The sequence below is a fragment of the Rana temporaria genome, chromosome 2 (genome assembly GCF_905171775.1).
Source record: "Rana temporaria chromosome 2, aRanTem1.1, whole genome shotgun sequence".
Classification (NCBI taxonomy): Eukaryota; Metazoa; Chordata; class Amphibia; order Anura; family Ranidae; genus Rana; species Rana temporaria.
Window position 1 is genome coordinate 536,167,535 of NC_053490.1, and position 22,326 is coordinate 536,189,860.

At 45.8% G+C, this 22,326-nt stretch overlaps 1 protein-coding gene across 7 annotated transcripts in view; it reads right to left on the bottom strand.

The window, feature by feature from the left end:
• The window catches only part of STXBP5L (syntaxin binding protein 5 like), a 413,558-nt gene that overhangs the window by 143,650 nt on the left and 247,582 nt on the right, over nucleotides 1-22,326 (bottom strand). For all 7 annotated transcript variants that reach the window (XM_040339197.1, XM_040339195.1, XM_040339193.1 and 4 more), the window contains exons 13-14: nucleotides 19,461-19,528; nucleotides 11,271-11,311 (exon numbers count right to left, since the gene is read on the bottom strand). In XM_040339197.1, the coding sequence (XP_040195131.1) occupies nucleotides 11,271-11,311; nucleotides 19,461-19,528 (109 nt within the window). The remainder of the gene's footprint in view (nucleotides 1-11,270; nucleotides 11,312-19,460; nucleotides 19,529-22,326) is intronic.

Here is a 22,326-nt window from a genome sequence, read left to right on the forward strand (position 1 = left end):
ACTCCCATGTCACTGTGAGCATGGCCACATGGAATCCAAAAGACTGAATCCCTTCACCTTCCATCCATGGCTGCTGGAAACTCCCATGGCACCGTGAGCACAGCCACATGGGAGTCCTAGAGACTGGATCCCCGCACCTTCCATCCATGGCTGATGGAGACTCCCATGGCACTGTGAGCACAGCCACATGGAGTCCTAGAGACTGTATCCCCACACCTTCCATCCATGGCTGCAGGAGACTCCCATGCCACTGTTAGCATGGCCACACAGAATCCTAGAGACTGGATCCCCGCACCTTCCATCCATGGCTGCTGGAGACTCCCATGTCACTGTGAGCACGGCCACACAGAATCCTAGAGACTGGATCCCCACATCTTCTATCCATGGCTGCTGGAGACTCCCATGTCACTCTAAGCAATGCCACACAGAATCCTAGAGACTGGATCCCCACACCTTCCATCCATGGCTGCTGGAGACTCCCATGGAACTGTGACCATGGCCACATGGAATCCAAAAGACTGAATCCCTTCACCTTCCATCCATGGCTGCAGGAGACTCCCATGTCACTGTAAACACGGCCACACAGAGTCCAAGAGTCTGGATCCCCACATCTTCCATCCATGGCTGCTGGAGACTCCCATGTCACTGTAAACATGGCCACACAGAGTCCAAGAGTCTGGATCCCCACATCTTCCATCCATGGCTGCTGGAGACTCCCATGTCACTGTGAGCACGGCCACACAGAATCCTAGAGACTGGATCCCCACATCTTCCATCCATGGCTGCTAGAGACTCCCATGTCACTGTGAGCACGGCCACACAGAATCCAAGAGTCTGGGTCCCCGGACCTTCCATCCATGGCTGCTAGAGACTCCCATGTCACTGTGAGCACAGCCACACAGAATCCTAGAGACTGGATCCCCACACCTTCCATCCATGGCTGCTGGAGACTCCCATGTCACTGTAAACACGGCCACACAGAGTCCAAGAGTCTGGATCCCCACATCTTCCATCCATGGCTGCTGGAGACTCCCATGCCACTGTGAGCACGGCCACACAGAATCCTAGAGACTGGATCCCCACATCTTCCATCCATGGCTGCTAGAGACTCCCATGTCACTGTGAGCACGGCCACACAGAATCCAAGAGTCTGGGTCCCCGGACCTTCCATCCATGGCTGCTAGAGACTCCCATGTCACTGTGAGCACAGCCACACAGAATCCTAGAGACTGGATCCCCACACCTTCCATCCATGGCTGCTGGAGGCTCCCATGCCACTGTGAGCACAGCCACATGGAGTCCCAGAGACTGGATCCCCACATCTTCCATCCATGGCTGCTGGAGACTGCCATGTCACTGTAAGCACGGCCACACAGAGTCCAAGAGTCTGGATCCCCACATCTTCCATCCATGGCTGCTGGAGACTCCCATGGCACTGTGAGCACAGCCACATGGAGTCCCAGAGACTGGAACCCCGCACCATCCACTGGACTCTCTGCAGACTCTGTCTATCTCTTGTATCATGTCGATAGTTGACACCAAAATTTACAGCACCGGGTGACGTCCACCCTAGTGATGCCACTGTTGGTGTGACCACCCTTTGCCTTCAAACCAGCGTCAATTCTTCTAGGTACACTTGCACACAGTTATTGAAGGAGCTTTTCAGGTAGGTTGATCCAAACATCTCGAAGAATTAAGGGAAAATGGTGAGATCAGGGCTCTTTGGGGGGCAAACCATCACTTCCATGACTCCTTGTTCTTCTTTACACTGAAGATAGTTCTTAATGACACTGGCTGTGTGTTTGGGATTGTTGTCCTGGTGCAGAATAGATTTGGAGCCAATCACACACCTCCCTGATGGTATGGCATGATAGATAAGTATCAGCCTGTATGTCTCAGCATTGAGGACACCATTGGTCCTGATCAAATCTTCATTTGCAGAAATGCAGCCCCAAACTTGCAAGGAACCTCCACCATGCTTCACAGTTGGTGGCAGACACGCATTGTCCTGCTCTCCAGCCCCTCCGCAACAAGTGTACACATAGTATTCCTATCCTCCTGCTGTAGTGTATACATAGTATTCCCGTCCTCCTGCTGTAGTGTATACATAGTATTCCTGTCCTCCTGCTGTAGTGTATACATAGTATTCCTGTCCTCTTGCTGTAGTGTATACATAGTATTCCTGTCCTCCTGCTGTAGTGTATACATAGTATTCCTATCCTCCTGCTGCAGTGTATATATAGTATTCCTGTCCTCCTGCTGTAGTGTATACATAGTATTCCTGTCCTCCTGCTGTAGTGTATACATAGTATTCCTATCCTCCTGCTGTAGTGTATACATAGTATTCCTGTCCTCCTGCTGTAATGTATACATAGTAATCCTGACCTCCTGCTGTAGTGTATACATAGTATTCCCGTCCTCCTGCTGTAGTGTATACATAGTATTCCTGTCCTCCTGCTGTAGTGTATACATAGTATTCCTGTCCTCCTGCTGTAGTGTATACATAGATACATAGTATTCCCGTCCTCCTGCTGTAGTGTATACATAGTATTCCTGTCCTCCTGCTGTATTGTATACATAGTATTCCTGTCCTCCTGCTGTAGTCTATACATAGTATTCCTGTCCTCCTGCTGTATTGTATACATAGTATTCCTGTCCTCCTGCTGTAGTGTATACATAGTAATCCTGTCCTCCTGCTGTAGTGTATACATAGTATTCCTTTCCTCCTGCTGTAGTGTATACATAGTATTCCTGTCCTCCTGCTGTAGTGTATACATAGTATTCCTGTCCTCCTGCTGTATTGTATACATAGTATTCCTGTCCTCCTGCTGTAGTCTATACATAGTATTCCTGTCCTCCTGCTGTATTGTATACATAGTATTCCTGTCCTCCTGCTGTAGTGTATACATAGTAATCCTGTCCTCCTGCTGTAGTGTATACATAGTATTCCTTTCCTCCTGCTGTAGTGTATACATAGTATTCCTATCCTCCTGCTGTATTGTATACATAGTATTCCTGTCCTCCTGCTGTAATGTATACATAGTATTCCTGTCCTCCTGCTGTATTGTATACATAGTATTCCTGTCCTCCTGCTGTAATGTATACATAGTATTCCTGTCCTCCTGCTGTATTGTATACATAGTATCCTATCCTCCTTCTGTAGTGTATACATAGTATCCTATCCTCCTTCTGTAGTGTATACATAGTATTCCTATCCTCCTGCTGTAGTGTATACATAGTATTCCTGTCCTCCTGCTGTAGTGTATACATAGTATTCCTGTCCTCCTGCTGTAGTGTATACATAGTATTCCTGTCCTCCTGCTGTAGTGTATACATAGTATTCCTGTCCTCCTGCTGTAGTGTATACATAGTATTCCTGTCCTCCTGCTGTAGTGTATACATAGTATTCCTGTCCTCCTGCTGTAGTGTATACATAGTATTCCTGTCCTCCTGCTGTAGTGTATACATAGTATTCCTGTTCTCCTGCTGTAGTGTATACATAGTATTCCTGTCCTCCTGCTGTAGTGTATACATAGTATTCCTGTCCTCCTGCTGTAGTGTATACATAGTATTCCTGTCCTCCTGCTGTAGTGTATACATAGTATTCCTGTCCTCCTGCTGTAGTGTATACATAGTATTCCTGTCCTCCTGCTGTAGTGTATACATAGTATTCCTGTCCTCCTGCTGTAGTGTATACATAGTATTCCTGTTCTCCTGCTGTAGTGTATACATAGTATTCCTGTCCTCCTGCTGTAGTGTATACATAGTATTCCTGTCCTCCTGCTGTAGTGTATACATAGTATTCCTGTCCTCCTTCTGTAGTGTATACATAGTATTCCTGTCCTCCTGCTGTAGTGTATACATAGCATTCCTATCCTCCTGCTGTATTGTATACATAGTATTCCTATCCTCCTGCTGAAGTGTATACATAGTATTCCTATCCTCCTGCTGTAGTGTATACATAGTATTCCTATCCTCCTGCTGTAGTGTATACATAGTATTCCTATCCTCCTGCTGTAGTGTATACATAGTATTCCTATCCTCCTGCTGTAGTGTATACATAGTATTCCTGTCCTCCTGCTGTAGTGTATACATAGTACTCCTGTCCTCCTGCTGTAGTGTATACATAGTATTCCTGTCCTCCTGCTGTAGTGTATACATAGTATTCCTGTCCTCCTGCTGTAGTGTATACATAGTATTCCTGTCCTCCTGCTGTAGTGTATACATAGTATTCCCGTCCTCCTGCTGTAGTGTATACATAGTATTCCTGTCCTCCTGCTGTAGTGTATACATAGTATTCCTGTCCTCCTGCTGTAGTGTATACATAGTATTCCTATCCTCCTGCTGTAGTGTATACATAGTATTCCTGTCCTCCTGCTGTAGTGTATACATAGTATTCCTGTCCTCCTGCTGTAGTGTATACATAGTATTCCTGTCCTCCTGCTGTAGTGTATACATAGTATTCCTGTCCTCCTGCTGTAGTGTATACATAGTATTCCTGTTCTCCTGCTGTAGTGTATACATAGTATTCCTGTCCTCCTGCTGTAGTGTATACATAGTATTCCTGTCCTCCTGCTGTAGTGTATACATAGTATTCCTGTCCTCCTTCTGTAGTGTATACATAGTATTCCTGTCCTCCTGCTGTAGTGTATACATAGCATTCCTATCCTCCTGCTGTATTGTATACATAGTATTCCTATCCTCCTGCTGAAGTGTATACATAGTATTCCTATCCTCCTGCTGTAGTGTATACATAGTATTCCTATCCTCCTGCTGTAGTGTATACATAGTATTCCTATCCTCCTGCTGTAGTGTATACATAGTATTCCTATCCTCCTGCTGTAGTGTATACATAGTATTCCTGTCCTCCTGCTGTAGTGTATACATAGTACTCCTGTCCTCCTGCTGTAGTGTATACATAGTATTCCTGTCCTCCTGCTGTAGTGTATACATAGTATTCCTGTCCTCCTGCTGTAGTGTATACATAGTATTCCTGTCCTCCTGCTGTAGTGTATACATAGTATTCCTGTCCTCCTGCTGTATTGTATACATAGTATTCCTGTCCTCCTGCTGTAGTGTATACATAGTATTCCTGTCCTCCTGCTGTATTGTATACATAGTATTCCTGTCCTCCTGCTGTAGTGTATACATAGTACTCCTGTCCTCCTGCTGTAGTGTATACATAGTATTCCTGTCCTTGGGTATACACGGGTTATTACACAGATGCATCCATGATACAGCAGAGCTGAGTCAGTGCATTACCCACACCACCTGAAACTTGTTATTTTAGTTGATCAATTTCCTTTCTGTGATTGCAGCAAGACCAGGAAATAAAAGATCCAGCGGAGCGAAGGAGATTGAATTCCCCCGGACAATGAAGCAAGCGATGCATACCGAGTGCTCGGGGTGAAGGGTACGAGCCGGACAGGAAGTCAACCTCTGCCACCTCTGGATGATGGGCTATTTCTGGCGCTGCGGATCAGCGGAGGGCTCATCGCGTGGAAGCGATTTTTTTTTTGTTGCTGCAGGGGCATGCAGCTGTGCTTCAATTGGCCGACGACGTGAGTCAACATCTCCAGGACATGTTGTAACCTAACCGAGGGAATAACTGCCGCTCGCTCAGAACCGTTCCGCCGCATTCCACCATCCCCTATCTGGGCCAGATGTTATTGGATAACGAAGATATGATACGTCTCAATGAATTACGTCTCAAGCTGTACCACCGCAGAGATGGGCGCCGTCGTGTGCGAGGAATGGCGATGCCAGTAACGTCACCCTAATTATGAGGAGTATGGTGATTCTTAAACAGAGACAGCAGTGCAGAAGAGCCATAGACACATCATTAGGCAGGAAAGAGAACATATAAAAACCTCCATATATATAAATACCACTCACATGTCTAAAAATATCACTACCAGCTAAAAACTGACAGACATCAAGAGCAATTAAAACCAATGGAAATTTTAATTGGTTTTAATTACTCTTGACAGAACAAATTGTTATATGTAAATCCACCATGTTTCTATTAACCACCTAATGCAGGTTAAGGACCTTGCCCCTTTCTGCGTATTCGACACTGCGTCGCTTTAACTGACGATTGCGCGGTAGTGCGACGTGGCTCCCAAACAAAATTGGCGTCCTTTTTCCCCCCACAAATAGAGCTTTCTTTTGGTGGTATTTGATCACCTCTGCGTTTTTTATTTTTTGCGCTATAAACAAAAAAAGAGCGTAAATTTTGAAAAAAATGCAATATTTTTTACTTTTTTCTATAATAAATATCCCCCAAAAATATATAAAAATTCATTTTTTTCCTCAGTTTAGGCCGATACGTATTCTTCTACCTATTTTTGGTATAAAAAAAAAATCGCAATAAGCGTTTATCGATTGGTTTGCGCAAAATTTATAGGCTCGGATTCTCTTACGAGTTACGCCGGCGTATCTCCAGATACGCCGTCGTAACTCTGAGTCGGAGCCGTCGTATCTATGCGTCTGATTCTTAGAATCAGTTCCGCATAAATTTGTATTAGATCCGACAGGCGTAATACTCTTACGCCGTTGGATCTTAACTGCATATTTACGCTGGCCGCTAGGGGCGTGTACGCTGATTTACGCATTGAAATATGTAAATCAGCTAGATACGCAAATTCACGAACGCATGCCCGGCCGACGCAGTACAGATACGCCGTTTACGTTAGGCTTTTCCCGGCGTAAAGTTACCCCTGCTATATGAGGCGTACATGAGGCGTACCAATGTTAAGTATGGACGTCGTTCCCGCGTTGAATTTTTTACATTTTACGTTGTTTGCGTAAGTCGTTTGCGAATAGGGCTGGACGTAATTTACGTTCACGTCGAAAGCATTGGCTTCTTGCGGGTTAATTTGGAGCATGCGCACTGGGATACTTTCACGGACGGCGAATGCGCCGTTCGTAAATAGCGTCATTTACGTGGGGTCACATAAAATTTACATAACACACGCCCACATCTTCCACACTTAAATAAGGTGGGCTTACGCCAGCCTATTTACGCTACGCCGCCGCAACTTTCATTTGAGAATACGGCACTTGCCTGTAAAAGTTGCGGAGGCGTAACGTAAAAAAAAAATACGTTACGCCCGCACAAATATACGCGATTCTACGTGAATCCGGGCCATAGCGTTTACAAAATAGGGGATAGTTTTATGGCATTTTTATTAATATTTTTTTTTTACTACTAATGGCGGTGATCAGCAATTTTTTTCGTGACCGCGACATTATGGTGGACACATGGGACAATTTTGACACATTTTTGGGACCATTGTCATTTTCACAGCGAAAAGTGCTATAAAAATGCACTGATTACTGTGAAAATGACAATTGCAGTTTGGGAGTTAACTACTAGGGGGCGCTGTAGGGGTTAAGTGTGACCTCATGTGTTTCTAACTGTAGGGGGGCGGGACTGGACGTGTGACATCATTGATCGTCTTTCCCTATATCAGGGAACAGACGATCACTGACATTGCCACAGTGAAGAACGGGAAAGGTGTGTTTACACACAGCTCTCCCCGTTCTTCAGCTCCTGTGACCGATCGCGGGACACCGGCGGCGATCGGGTCAACGGGCGCGGTCACGGAGCTCCGGACCGGGTCGCGGGCACGCACGCGCGACCCACTGGCTGGGCACTTAAAGAGGACGTACCCATACGTGATTGTGCCCAGCCGTGCCATTCTGCCGACGTAAATCTGCGTTAGCCGGTCCTTAAGTGGTTAAAGAGGAAATAAACCCTCGCTAAAAAAAAAAAAAAAACACCCTGCAAGACAAAGGCATAATGAGCTAGTATTCCGCCTATCATGGACGTCCTCTTGTCCGAGGATGAAAGAAGGTCCGTGATTGGCGGAACACTGAACACAGTGTCTGCTGGGAAACTGATGGCCAGATTCAGAGAGAGATACGTCGGCGTATCAGTAGATACGCCGTCGTAACTCTGAATCTGTGCCGTCGTAAATTTAAGCGTATTCTGGAAACCAGATACGCTTAAATTAAGCTAAGACACGAGCGGCGTAAGTCTCCTACGCGTCGTATCTTGGGGTGCAATTTTCCCGCTGGCCGGTAGGTGTCGCTTCTGTTGAGTTCGGCGTAGAATATGTAAATGCCTAGATACGCCGATTCACGAACGTACGTGCGCCCGTCGCAGTAAGGATACGCCGTTTACGTAAGGCATTTTCCGGCGTAAAGTTATTCCAACAAATAGCTGGCCTAGTCAATGTTAAGTATGGCCATCGTTCCCGCGTCAAAATTTTTACGTCGTTTGCGTAATCCGTCCCTGAATGGGGCTGGACGTAATTTACGTTCACGTCGAAACCAATACGTCCTTGCGGCATACTTCGGAGCAATGCACACTGGGATATGTACACGGAAGGCACATGCGCCGTTCGTAAAAAACATCAATCACGTCGGGTCACCAATCATTTCCATAAAACATGCCCCCCCAGCCTCATTTGAATTAGGCGCGCTTACGCCGGCCCCATTTACGATAAGTAAGTTAGGAGGCAAGTGCTTTGTGAATACAGTACTTGCCTCTCTGACTTAAGGCGGCGTAGCGTAAATACGATACGCTACGCCGCCTTAAAGATGCGGCGCCCTACCTGAATCTAGCTATGAGTCCGAGGATGAGAGGACCTCCGTGATAGGTGGTAGCAGAACACAGTGTCAAACGCCTATCACGGACCAGGAGGAAGCAGCGACTTTTAAAAAATTGACACCCACGACCCGACAGATACACTGACTATCACGGAAATGGATGCCCACAGCCTGTCAAAAATACAGGTACACTGAGGCTGCAATGGGCACAGTGAGAATGGGCACAGTAAGGCTACAATGGGCACAGTGAGAATAGGCACAGTAAGGCTGCAATGGGCACAGTAAGGCTGCAATGGGCACAGTGAGAATGGGCACAGTAAGGCTGCAATGGGCACAGCAAGGCTACAATGGGCACAGTAAGGCTACAATTGGCACAGTCAGAATGGGCACAGTAAGGCTGCAATGGGCACAGTGAGAATAGGCACAGTAAGGCTGCAATGGGCACAGTGAGAGTGGGCACAGTAAGGCTGCAATGGGCACAGTAAGGCTAAAATTGGCACAGTCAGAATGGGCACAGTAAGGGTGCAAAGGGCACAGTAAGGCTGAAATGGGCACAGTAAGGCTGCAAATGGGCACAATGAAGCTGCAAATGGGCATTGTTGACCCTCTTTTCCACTTACAGTAGCTGCTGCATTCTCACCCTAGGCTTATACTAGAGTCAATACGTTTTCCCAGTTTTTTGTGGTAAAATTAGGGCCTTGGCTTATACTCGAGTATATACGGTAGTTAAAAAATATATATAATTTATTAAAATGTAAATGTATATTTCTTGCTATTACCATAACCTACCCACCAAAGAACAACCCAAAACAAATTCTCCTGCTCCTGACAATTGTAGCAATACTGCACATGTGTATGCTATTTGTTGTTTGTACCTGTAGTAGGGCCCAGAAACAACGGTGCACACTGACACTATCTGAGCCTGATATTAAATTAGATTTATTTTTTTTTGTATCCAATCTAAAATACACTGACCCTGACCTTTGAACCCGACTTTTGACTCTGACCATAACCTTTGACCCTACATTGACCCAGATCAAACCCTGATCCAGCTATTTTTATTTTTTTTGTTGTTTAACCACTTCCTGCCGGCCGTACGACTTTGTACGGCCGCAGTGTGGATCCTAATTGCCGGGAGGCCGTCTATATACGGCCTCCGGCCACTGGGGGGCGCGCACGTGCCCGCCGCATCACTGAGATGCTGATGCGCGTGCCTGGCGGCCGCGATGTCCGCCAAGCACCCGCGATCGGCCGTTACACAGACAAGGACGTGGATCTGTGTGTGTGATGATGGGGTAAACACAGAGATCCACGTCCTGTCAGGGAGAGGAGACCGATGCTGTGTCCCTTGTACATAGGGACACAAATTGGTCACCTCCCCCAGTCAGTCCCCTCCCCCCACAGTTAGAACACTATGCAGGGTACACATTTAACACCTTCCTCGCCCCCTAGTGTTAACCCCTTCCCTGCCAGTCACATTTATACAGTAATCTGTGCATATTTATAGCACTGATCGCTGTATAAATGTGAATGGTGCCAAAAATGTGTCAAAAGTGTCTCCGACGTGTCCCCCATAATGTCGCAGTCCCAATAAAAATCGCAGATCGCCGCCATTACTAGTAAAAAAAATTAAAAAAATAAAATAATAATAATTTTGTCCCCTATTTTGTAAGTAAGTGAGAAACTTATATAGCGCAACACATGCGAACTGAATCGTCCTCTGGTCGCTTAGTATCCTTTCCCTACTGTACTTTTGCCCTCAGAAGAGATGGGTTTTGAGTTTTTTTCTGAAAGCCAGGTGATTCACCTCCAACCGGATGCTGGTTGGTAGAGCGTTCCATAGTCTAGGGTCCTTGGATTCCAAATCTTCGATCTCCTTCGGACTTGTATCTGGCGTTGGGTATCTGGTCTGGAGTAGATTTTGGTTGGTGGATCGCAGAACGAGATTGGGGTTGTGACATTTGTAGGCGCTATAACTTTTGCGCAAACCAGTCGCTTATTGTGATTTTTTTTTTTTTTACCAAAAATATGTAGAAGAGTACATATCGGCCTAAACTGAGAAAAAAAAAATTGATTTAAAAAAAAATTGGGATATTTATTATAGCAACAAGTAAAAAAAAAATTATTTTTTTTTCTAAATTGTCGCTCTTTTTTTGTTTATAGCGCAAAAAAAAAAAAACCGCAGAGGTGATCAAATACCACCAAAAGAAAGCTCTATTTGTGGGAAAAAAAGGACGTCAATTTTGTTTGGGAGCCACGTCGCACGACCGCGCAATTGTCAGTTTAAAGCGACGCAGTGCCGGAAGCTGAAATTTCGCCTGGGCGGGGGAGGGGGGGGGTTATATGTGCCCAGTAAGCAAGTGGTTAAAACATTTCTTCTTTTCTTTTTTTTTACACACAATTCTTACATTTCTCTCTTCTAGCACGAAGAAAAAAAAAGATGCAATGTATTAAATAACTGTATCCAGTATGTAATAAAATGTATATTATTCTCCATTTAAGAGCAGAGAAAAAGATACAAGGGGAGCTTGCTGAACAGTCACTGTAATAGCCAATCAGAGGTTATCAAAACGATCAGGTGATCGAGGAAAAAGGTCTCCTGTTATTATTATTTTTTTTTTTTTATTACATCAGAGATAAGAAACATTACTTACTTGCAGATGCGTCCCAGAATTTGACCGATCCATCGGCATGCCTGGGAAGAGAATGTGAAGAATGGTAAATCCAGAGGAATAGTGCCGGTGGCTCGTATGGTCTTACGGATAAAAAGGACAATATACAGAAATAATGCAAAAACATTAGAAGGGTGTCACAAGTCAGCCAAATGTTCATTTTGTTTCTCCTCCAATCTGACAGTGATTTCCCAACCCCCGACTACACTCAGGTCCAGCAAGACACAGGTTAGTGTATAAGAAGAATATTATTCATTAAAGCTGAACTCCTCGTTCACAGCCACGGTATGCACTACCCAGTGGCCAGGAGGAAGAAGAGCATGGATACCTATCCGGACACAGCCGATGTGTTTTCTCTAATACAAGGCTTGGACTCAGTGGCTGCTGGTACTCAATTTTATTGGGGAAGGGGGGCAGCCCACGGCACCCACCTAGCCACCCCCCCCCCCCCCCCCTCCAGCCAACTACCCCCAGCGTTTGATCAATTTCCACTTCCCCCCACCCCCCTGTCGCTGGATTGATTGCTTGATTACCGATTTGCTCGCCCGTGTGGACATTGCAATTTCTATAGACTTTCTTCCCCTGACAACGAACTTAGAGGTAACGTGCAAAACCCCAAATCTAAACCAGCAGCTCCTCCGGGGGTAGTGCTACACTGTGTTGGGAACATGCAGTGTTGCCAACCGTCCGTATTTTTACGGACAGTTCGTAAAAACGGGCACTTTTTCCCCCCGTTCGTAAATGTCTGTGGTTGCGGAAATGTGCCAGTAAAAATTGCTGAGATTGGTTCGGCTTGGAACTGCGCATTGAGATTGGAGGCAGGGGGGTGATTGGAGGCAGGGGGTGATGGTGGCTACGGTGGCACCACAGAGGGGGATGGAGGCAGGAGGCAAGGGGAGATTGGAGGCAGGGGATGTTAGTGGCAGGGGGTGATGGAGGCAGGGGGTGTTGGTGGCACCGCAGAGGGGGATGGTGGCACAGCAGAGGGTGGGGGAGTGAGACAGAAGTTGTTGGTGGCACCGCAGAGGGGGATGGAGGCAGGGGACGATGGAGGCAGGGGGTGATTGGAGGCAGGGGGTGTTGGTGGCACCGCAGAGGGGGATGGTGGCACCGCAGAGGGTGGGGGAGTGAGACAGGGGTTGTTGGTGGCACCACAGAGGGGGATGGAGGCAGGGGGCCTGGGGGAGATTGTAGGCAGAGGGAGATTGGAGGCAGAGGGAGATTGGAGGCAGAGGGAGATTGGAGGCAGAGGGAGATTGGAGGCAAGGGGAGATTGGAGGCAGAGGGAGATTGGAGGCAGAGGGAGATTGGAGGCAGAGGGAGATTGGAGGCAAGGGGAGATTGGAGGCAGAGGGAGATTGGAGGCAGAGGGAGATTGGAGGCAAGGGGAGATTGGAGGCAGAGGGAGATTGGAGGCAGAGGGAGATTGGAGGCAAGGGGAGATTGGAGGCAGAGGGAGATTGGAGGCAGAGGGAGATTGGAGGCAAGGGGAGATTGGAGGCAGAGGGAGATTGGAGGCAAGGGGAGATTGGAGGCAGAGGGAGATTGGAGGCAAGGGGAGATTGGAGGTAGAGGGAGATTGGAGGCAGAGGGAGATTGGAGGCAAGGAGAGATTGGAGGCAGGGGGAGATTGGAGGCAGAGGGAGATTGGAGGCAAGGGGAGATTGGAGGCAGGGGGAGATTGGAGGCAGGGGAAGATTGGAGGCAGGGGGAGATTGGAGGCAGGGGGAGATTGGAGGCAGGGGGAGATTGGAGGCAGGGGGAGATTGGAGGCAGGGGGAGATTGTGGCACCACAGAGGGGGGGTGAAGGCAGGGGGTGTTGTTGGCAGAGGGGGATGGAGGCAGGGGGTGATGTGACTAAATAATTTGCACTTATTATATAGAAAATAACTAAAATATGTTTCTTTACCTTACTATCTACCTTAAATCACATTGCTATTTGCCCAGCGTACTTGTTTGTAGCCTAAATACTGAAATTTGCACCTAAAAATGTAATTTAGTAACTTTTGTGAAATGCCAGTAAAAACGTGGCTGCGCCAGTAAATTTCGGGTGTCGTGCCAGTAAATTTCAATCTGGTAGGTTGGCAACACTGGGAACATGTAAGGTCGTCAGCTGCCTTGAATGACCTCGGTGCAGAAAGCGATCTCTAGACTTAGACAACCTTCTCCTTCATACAGTGTGAAACAGGTCAGCTGTGAAGGGAATATCGCTTACAGTAGAGGAATCCTGCAGCTGAGCTTTTGTCTTGGCCCATTTTTTTATTATTATATTTGTTACAAAGCAATGTGAGGCTGAGGAGCACTGAGAGCTTCTTCCTCTTCCTAGACCTGCCCTCCGATGACACCAACAATGTGGCCCAGCGATCAGAAGGAGGAATAGGTGGGGAATCAGTCACCCGGGGAGGAGGGTGCCTAGGCACCGCCACACGTTACTGTGCTCTGCTCAGGAATCTTACACTAGAGGTACATTTTTTACTGAATAATTTGTCACATTAACCACTTAAGCCCCCGGACCATTTTGTAGCTAAAGGACCAGGCCACTTTTTGCGATTCGGCACTGCGTCGCTTTAACTGAAAATTGCGCGGTCGTGCGACGTGGCTCCCAAACAAAATTTACGTCCTTTATTTTTTTTTCCACAAATAGAGCTTTCTTTTGGTGGTATTTGATCACCTCTGCGGTTTTTATTTTTTGCGCTATAAATAAAAAAAGAGCGACAATTCTGAAAAAAATGCAATGGCCCAGATCCACAAAGAACTTACGCCGGCGTATCTATTGATACGCCGCGTAAGTTCTACGATGCCCCGTCGTATCTTTGTTTTGTATCCACAAAACAAGATCCGACTGAATGGGGGCTTGATCCGACTGATGTACGTCTTAGTACGCCGTCGGATCTTAGGTGCATATTTACGCTGGCCGCTAGGTGGCGCTTCCGTTGATTTCCACGTAGAATATGCAAATTAGCTAGATACGCCGATTCTCAAACGTACGTCCGCCCGGCACATTTTTTTACGTCGTTTACGTAAGGCTTGTTTTTTTCCGGCGTAACGTTACCCCTGGGTCTATGAGGTGTACGCAATGTTAAGTATGGACGTCGGGACAGACGTAGAATTTTCCGTTGTTTGCGTAAAACGTTCGCGAATAGGGCTTTGCGTAAATTACGTTCACGTCGAAAGCCTTGACTATTTGCGACGTGATTTCGAGCATGCGCACTGGGATACCCCCACGGACGGCGCATGCGCCGTTAAAAAAAAACGTAATTTACGTGGGGTCAAGTTGAATTAACATAAAACACGCCCACATGTTAGTCATTTGAATTGCGCGCCCTTACGCCGACACATTTACACTACGCCACCGTAACTTACGGCGCAAATTCTTTCTGGATACGGAAAATACGCTGTAAGTTACGGCGGCGTAGTGTATCTGAGATACGCTACGCCTGCCTAAAGATAGGCAGATCTTTGTGGATCTGGGCCAATATGTTTTACTTTTTGCTATAATAAATATCCCCAAAAAATATATAAAACATTTATTTTTTCCTCAGTTTAGGCCGAATCGTAGTCTTCTACCTATTTTTGGTAAAAAAAAGAAAAAACGCAATAAGCGTTTATTGATTGGTTTGCGCAAAAGTTATAGGGGCAGATCCACAGAGCGAGTACGCCGGCGTATATACTGATACGCCGGCGTACTTTCAAATTACCCGCGTCGTATCGTACAAGATACAACGGCATCTGGGTTAGATCCGACAGGAGTACGTCTTCGTACGCCTTCGGATCTAAGATGCAATTCTTCGGCGTCCGCTGGGTGGTGTTCCCGTAGTTTTCCGCGTTGAGTATGCAAATTAGCTATTTCCGACGATCCACGAACGTATGAGCGGCTGTCGCATTCTTTTACGTCGTCTCTAGTCGGCTTTTTCCGGCGTATAGTTAAAGCTGCTGTTTCGTGGCATATAGTTAGACCTGCTATGTTAAGTATGGCCGTCGTTCCCGCGTTTAATTTGATTTTTTTTTTTCGTTTGCGTAAGTCGTCCGTGAATCGGGATGGACGTAATTTACGTCCACGTCAAAACAATGACGTCCTTGCGACGTCATTTAGCGCAATGCACGGCGGGAAATTTAGGAACGGAGCATGCGCAGTTCGTTTGGCGCAGGGACATGCTTCATTTAAATGAAACATGCTCCCTACTCGCCGCATTTGAATTCCGCGCCGTTACGCCGCTTGACATACACTACGCCGCCGTAACTTACGGCGCAAAATCTTTATGGATTCGATTTAAAGCCAGGTAAGGTACGGCGTCGTAGCGTATCTCTGATACGCTGCGCGGGTGCAGATCTCTGTGGATCTGCCCCATAGCGTCTACCAAATAGGGGATAGATTTATTGCATTTTTATTAATATTTTTGGGACCATTGTAATTTTTACAGCGACAGAGCTATAAAAATGCACTGGTTACTGTGAAAATTACACTGGCAATGAAGGGGTTAACCACTAGGTGGCACTGTAGGGGTTAAGTGTGTCCTAGGGAGTGATTCTTACTGTAGGAGGGCGTGGCTTGCTGTGACACGTCACTGATCGCTGTTCCCGATGACAGGGAACACGATCAGTGACAGTGTGACTAGGCAGAATGGGGAGATGTTGTGTTTACACCTAGGCCCCGTACACACGAGAGGATCGATCCGCTGAAATTGATCCGCTGACCGGTTCCAGCGGATAGATTCCCTGGTGTGTACGATCCAGCGGATCTGTTTCCGCGGATTTTTGCCCACAGGGATGGATTTCCAGCGGATCAAAATTTCTCGACATCCGTCCGAATCCATCCCCCGCATGCGTCGTAATGATTCGACGCATGCTTGGAAGTCCTTATATCACAGCGTCGCGCACGTCGCCGCGTCATCATCGCGGCGACACGTCACCGCGGACGGAATTCCACGGGGATTTTGATCTCATGGTTAGTACAACCATGAGATCAAAATCCGCCAGAGGATTTATCCGCGGAAACGGTCCCCCGGACTGTTTCCGCGGATAAATCCTCTCGTGTGTACCCGGCCTAACATCTCCCCGTTCTCTCTGTGAAACGATCGCGGGTATGCCTACGGCGATCGAGTCCACGGGACCTGCGGGCGTGCTCACGGAGCCCGCAACAACCGCTTCTTAAAGGGGACGTACAGGTACATCCTTCTGTCTGCCCGTGCCAGGCTGCAGACGTATATCTGCGTGCGGCGGGTGGCAAGCGGTTAACCAGTTCTGCCCTATAGCAGATATACTACTCCAGGGCGGGCCTTTCTGTATATACACAGTTGTCCTCAAAAGTTTGCATACCCTGGCAGAAATTTGGGTATTTATATTGAAAATATGACTGATCATGCCAAAAATGTTGCCTTTTATTTAAGGATAGCGATCACATGAAGACATTTATTATCACATCGTTTTTTTGGATTCTTTTTAAATCACAATGATAACAGAAATCACCTAAATAGCCCTAATAAAAAGTTGACATACCCTGGAATGTTTGGCCTTGGTACAGACACAGAAGGTGGCACACATAGGTTACAATGCCAATTAAAGGTTCATTTCCCACATTTGTGGCTTTTTAAATCACAATTTAGTGTCTGTGTATACATAGTCAATGGCCCGGATTCAGGTAGATTTGCCCTTTTCTTGCGGAGGCGCAGGGCAACGTTTTTGCCCTGCGCCCCCGCAAATTTACTGCGCTACCCGCGATTCACGGAGCAGTAGCTCCGTAAATTGCGTGTGCGCTGTGTACACTTGCCCTGCGTAAGAGCGCCTAATGTAAATGATCCCGTAGGGGGTGGGAATCATTTAAATTAGGCGCGCTCCCGCGCTGAGCGTAGAGCGCATTCTCCGTCGGGAAACTTTCCCGACGTGCATTGCGGCAAATGACGTCGCAAGGACGTCATTTGCTTCCAAGTGAACGTGAATGGCGTCCAGCGCCATTCACGAATCACTTACGCAAACGACGTGAAATTCAAATTTTGCGACGCAGGAACGACGGTATACTTTAGCATTGGCTGCCCCTACTATTAGAAGGGGCAGCCTTACGCTAAACACGCCGTACGGAAACGACGTAACTTGCGTACGCAGGGCTCGCGCAACATTGTGAATCGGTGTTAGTATGCAATTTGCATACTATACACTGAGCACAATGGGAGCGCCCCCTAGCGGTCATCGCAAGAATGCAGCCTAAAATATGCGTGGCATAAGAGCCTTATGCCACGCAGATTTTAGGCTGCAGTGGGCGTTACGATGTTCCTGAATCAGGAGCACTCGTTACACCGGAGCAAGTAAGCAATTGGTTACACAGGCGCAATTGCTTCTTGATCCTGGGCCAATGAGTTTGTTAGCTCTCACATGGATTCACTAAGCGGGCTAGACACTGAGCCATGAGGAGGTAGAAAAGAACAGTCAAAAGACCTGCGTAACAAGCATGGGCATCCGTGAAATTTTTTTCAGAGGGGGGGGGGGGGTGCTTCGGCAGCAGCGATACACAGTCGCATTTTACCCTTTCTTCGACCACAAGCGGGGGTTAAAAGCGCGCCCCCCCCCCACGTTAAAATGTAAAAACACCCCACTGTGCCCCCTGCATCTTTCAATATCTTTGTCACTACTGTGTACCCCCTCTCCACAACTGCACCTCTGGACCCCTTTAGATTACACAGCACCTCACAGCTCTGGACCCCTTTACATTACACAGCACCCTGCACCACTGGACCCCTTTACATTACACAGCACCCTGCACCTCTGGACCCTTTTACATTACACAGCACCCTGCACCACTGGACTCCTTTACATTACACAGCACCCTGCATCACTGGACCCCTTTACATTACACAGCACCCTGTATCACTTGACCCCTTTACATTACACAGCACCCTGTATTACTTGACCCCTTTACATTACACAGCACCCTGCATCACTGGACCCCTTTACATTACACAGCACCCTGCATCACTGGACCCCTTAACATTACACAGCACCCTGCACCACTGGACCCCTTAACATTACACAGCACCCTGCATCACTGGACCCCTTTACATTACACAGCACCCCTTTTCCTTGACTGAAACACTACACTATATTGGCAGTATATTTATTTCAGGTCTAAAAGAGGAACCTTTCGGAATGAGGGACAAATGGATTTGATCCCAGAAGAGGGATAGGCACTCTAAATAAGGGACAACTAGAAACTATGCTGTAGGCTACAACTCTGTGTTGTGTTTGCTCTGCGTTTCCAGACTTGCTAAAAACACATCAGAAAATAGTCTAGTGTTACCTGTGGCAACAGATGTTGGAACAAACAACGCACAGGCCTGGTAAACGATATAAAACGGCGCTCACCTCCCTCTGTCCTCTGGGGCTCTTATCGTATATCACTGAGCTGGGTCTGTGTGCAAGGTCCCACCCCCTTAGTTCGGCTTGTGTGATAGGCGAAACACTAGAAGACTATCAGAGGAGACGAACTAGGGGGGTGGGACCTTGCACACAGACCCAGCTCCATGACATATGATACGAGCGCCGGAGGACAAGCGACCCCAGGGCCAGTTCGGCCCTGCTCCTGGCTCTCCCTGTCGATTCCAGGGGGGGGGGCAAATGACCCCCCTTGCCCTACGGAGCGGACGCCCATGGTAACAAGGTAATGGAACTTTATAATGATGGGAAAAAAAGGATATAAAAAGATACCCAAAGCCTTGAATATGCCAGTCAGTACTGTTCAATCACTTATTAAGAAGTGGAAAATTCGGCGCTCTTTTGAGACCAAGCCAAGGTCAGGTAGACCGCGAAATATTGCAGCCACAACTGGCAGAATAATTGCTCGGGATACAAAGAAAAACCCCACAGGTAACCTCAGGAGAAGTACAGGCTGCTCTCCAAATAGATGGTGTTGGTTGTTTTTAAGGAGCACAATTCAACGATACTTTGAACAAAAAAGAGCTGCATGGTTGAGGTGCCAGAAGGAAGCCTTTATTGCACCAATTCCACAAAAAAAGCCCAACGAGGCATGTCAAGGTGTTGTTGGACTTAAGTGGTTAAGGTTGAAAAAGGCTGGTTTAGAGACAGAAAACATCCTCTGCAACTATGTGTATAATAATAAAAATAATAATAATGACCGATTCTGTATAAATCCACAAAAATAAATAAAAACATGTCTTTCTTACCCTGTAACAATCATTTCTGGGTAGGCTGTAGTTCCAAGGTTCCATATTCCTCCTGTTAGCGGCCATACCTGTACAGAACAGAATGAAAAGATCACTACAGTGCTTGGATATAACACCTTCCCACTCTGTACAACGATGCTCTCCTCACCAGCTAAGAATCGTTTTTAGTTATATAACTCGTGTACATGCTGCGCTTTCTGCTTAGTAGTGCTGCATAGTGAGTGTGCCTTTCATTCTCAATACAAGTTTATGAGCCAAGTCTGACTATCTGACCAACTGATACAATAGACACTCTATATAGCACACTGATACAATAGACACGCTATATAGCACACTGATACAATAGACACGCTATATAGCACACTGATACAATAGACACTCTATATAGCACACTGATACAATAGACACTCTATAGAGTACACTGATACAATAGACACTCTATATAGCACACTGATACAATAGACACTCTATATAGCACACTGATACAATAGACACTCTATATAGCACACTGATACAATATACACTCTATATAGCACACTGATACAATAGACACTCTATATAGCACACTGATACAATAGACACTCTATATAGCACACAGATACAATAGACACTATATATAGCACACTGATACAATAGACACTCTATATACCACACTGAACCAATAGACATTCTATATAGAACACTGATACAATAGACACTCTATATAGCACACAAATACAATAGACACTCTATATAGCACACTGATACAATAGACACTATATATAGCACACTGATACAATAGACACTATATATAGCACACTGATACAATAGACACTCTATATAGCACACTGATACAATAGACACTCTATATAGCACACTGATACAATAGACACTATATATAGCACACTGATACAATAGACACTCTATATAGCACACTGATGCAATAGACACTCTATATAGCACACTGATACAATATACACTCTATAGCAGGGGTCTCCAAACTTTTTCAAACAAAGGGCCATTTTATTCTCCATCAGACTTAAGGGGGGCCGGATTGTGGCCAACAGGGGCAGAAAATGTCAGGCCCATGGTGAGAATAAATATGGCCTCAGGGTTGGTGGTCAATAGGAGGAGTGGTGTCCCTATTAGGTGGAGGAATAGTATACCATCATTGGTATCCATAGAATAAATAATGCCCCATTGTTGGTGTCAGTGGGAGTAATAGTTCCTTTTAACAGTGGAAGGAATAGTGCTCCAAGGGCCGCATAAAGACTACCAAAGGGCCACATCTGGCCCTCGGGCCGCAGTTTGGAGACCCCTGCTCTATAGAGTACACTGATACAATAGACACTCTATATAGCACACTGATACAATAGACACTCTATATAGCACACTGACACAACAGACACTCTATAGAGTACACTGATACAATATACACTCTATATAGCACACTGATGCAATAGACACTCTATATAGCACACTGATACAATAGACACTATATATAGCACACAGATACAATAGACACTCTATATAGCACACTGATACAATAGACACTCTATATAGCACACTGATACAATAGACACTCTATATAGCACACTGATACAATATACACCCTATAGAGCACACTGATACAATAGACACTCTATATAGCACACTGATACAATATACACCCTATAGAGCACACTGATACAATAGACACTCTATATAGCACACTGATACAATAGACACTCTATATAGCACACTGATACAATAGACACTCTATATAGCACACTGATACAATAGACACTCTATATAGCACACTGACACAACAGACACTCTATATAGCACACTGATACAATAGACACTATATATAGCACATGGATACAATAGACACTCTATAGAGCACACTGATACAATAGACACTCTATATAGCACACTGATACAATAGACACTATATATAACACACTGATACAATAGACACTCTATATAGCACACTGATACAATAGACACTCTATATAGCACACTGATACAATAAACACTCTATAGAGCACACTGATACAATAGACACTCTATAGAGCACACTGATACAACAGACACTCTATATAGCACACTGATACAATAGACACTCTATATAGCACACTGATACAATAGACACTCTATATAGCACACTGATACAATAGACACTCTATATAGCACACTGATACAATAGACACTCTATATAGCACACTGATACAATAGACACTCTATATAGCACACTGATACAATAGACACTCTATATAGCACACTGATACAATAGACACTCTATATAGTACACTGATACAATAGACACTCTATATAGTACACTGATACAATAGACACTCTATATAGCACACTGATACAATAAACACTCTATAGAGCACACTGATACAATAGACACTCTATAGAGCACACTGATACAACAGACACTCTATATAGCACACTGATACAATAGACACTCTATATAGCACACTGATACAATAAACACTCTATAGAGCACACTGATACAATAGACACTCTATAGAGCACACTGATACAACAGACACTCTATATAGCACACTGATACAATAGACACTCTATATAGCACACTGATACAATAGACACTCTATATAGCACACTGATACAATAGACACTCTATATAGCACACTGATACAATAGACACTCTATATAGCACACTGATACAATAGACACTCTATATAGCACACTGATACAATAGACACTCTATATAGCACACTGATACAATAGACACTCTATATAGAACACTGATACAATAGACACTCTATATAGTACACTGATACAATAGACACTCTATATAGCACACTGATACAATAGACACTCTATATAGCACACTGATACAATAGACACTCTATATAGCACACTGATACAATAGACA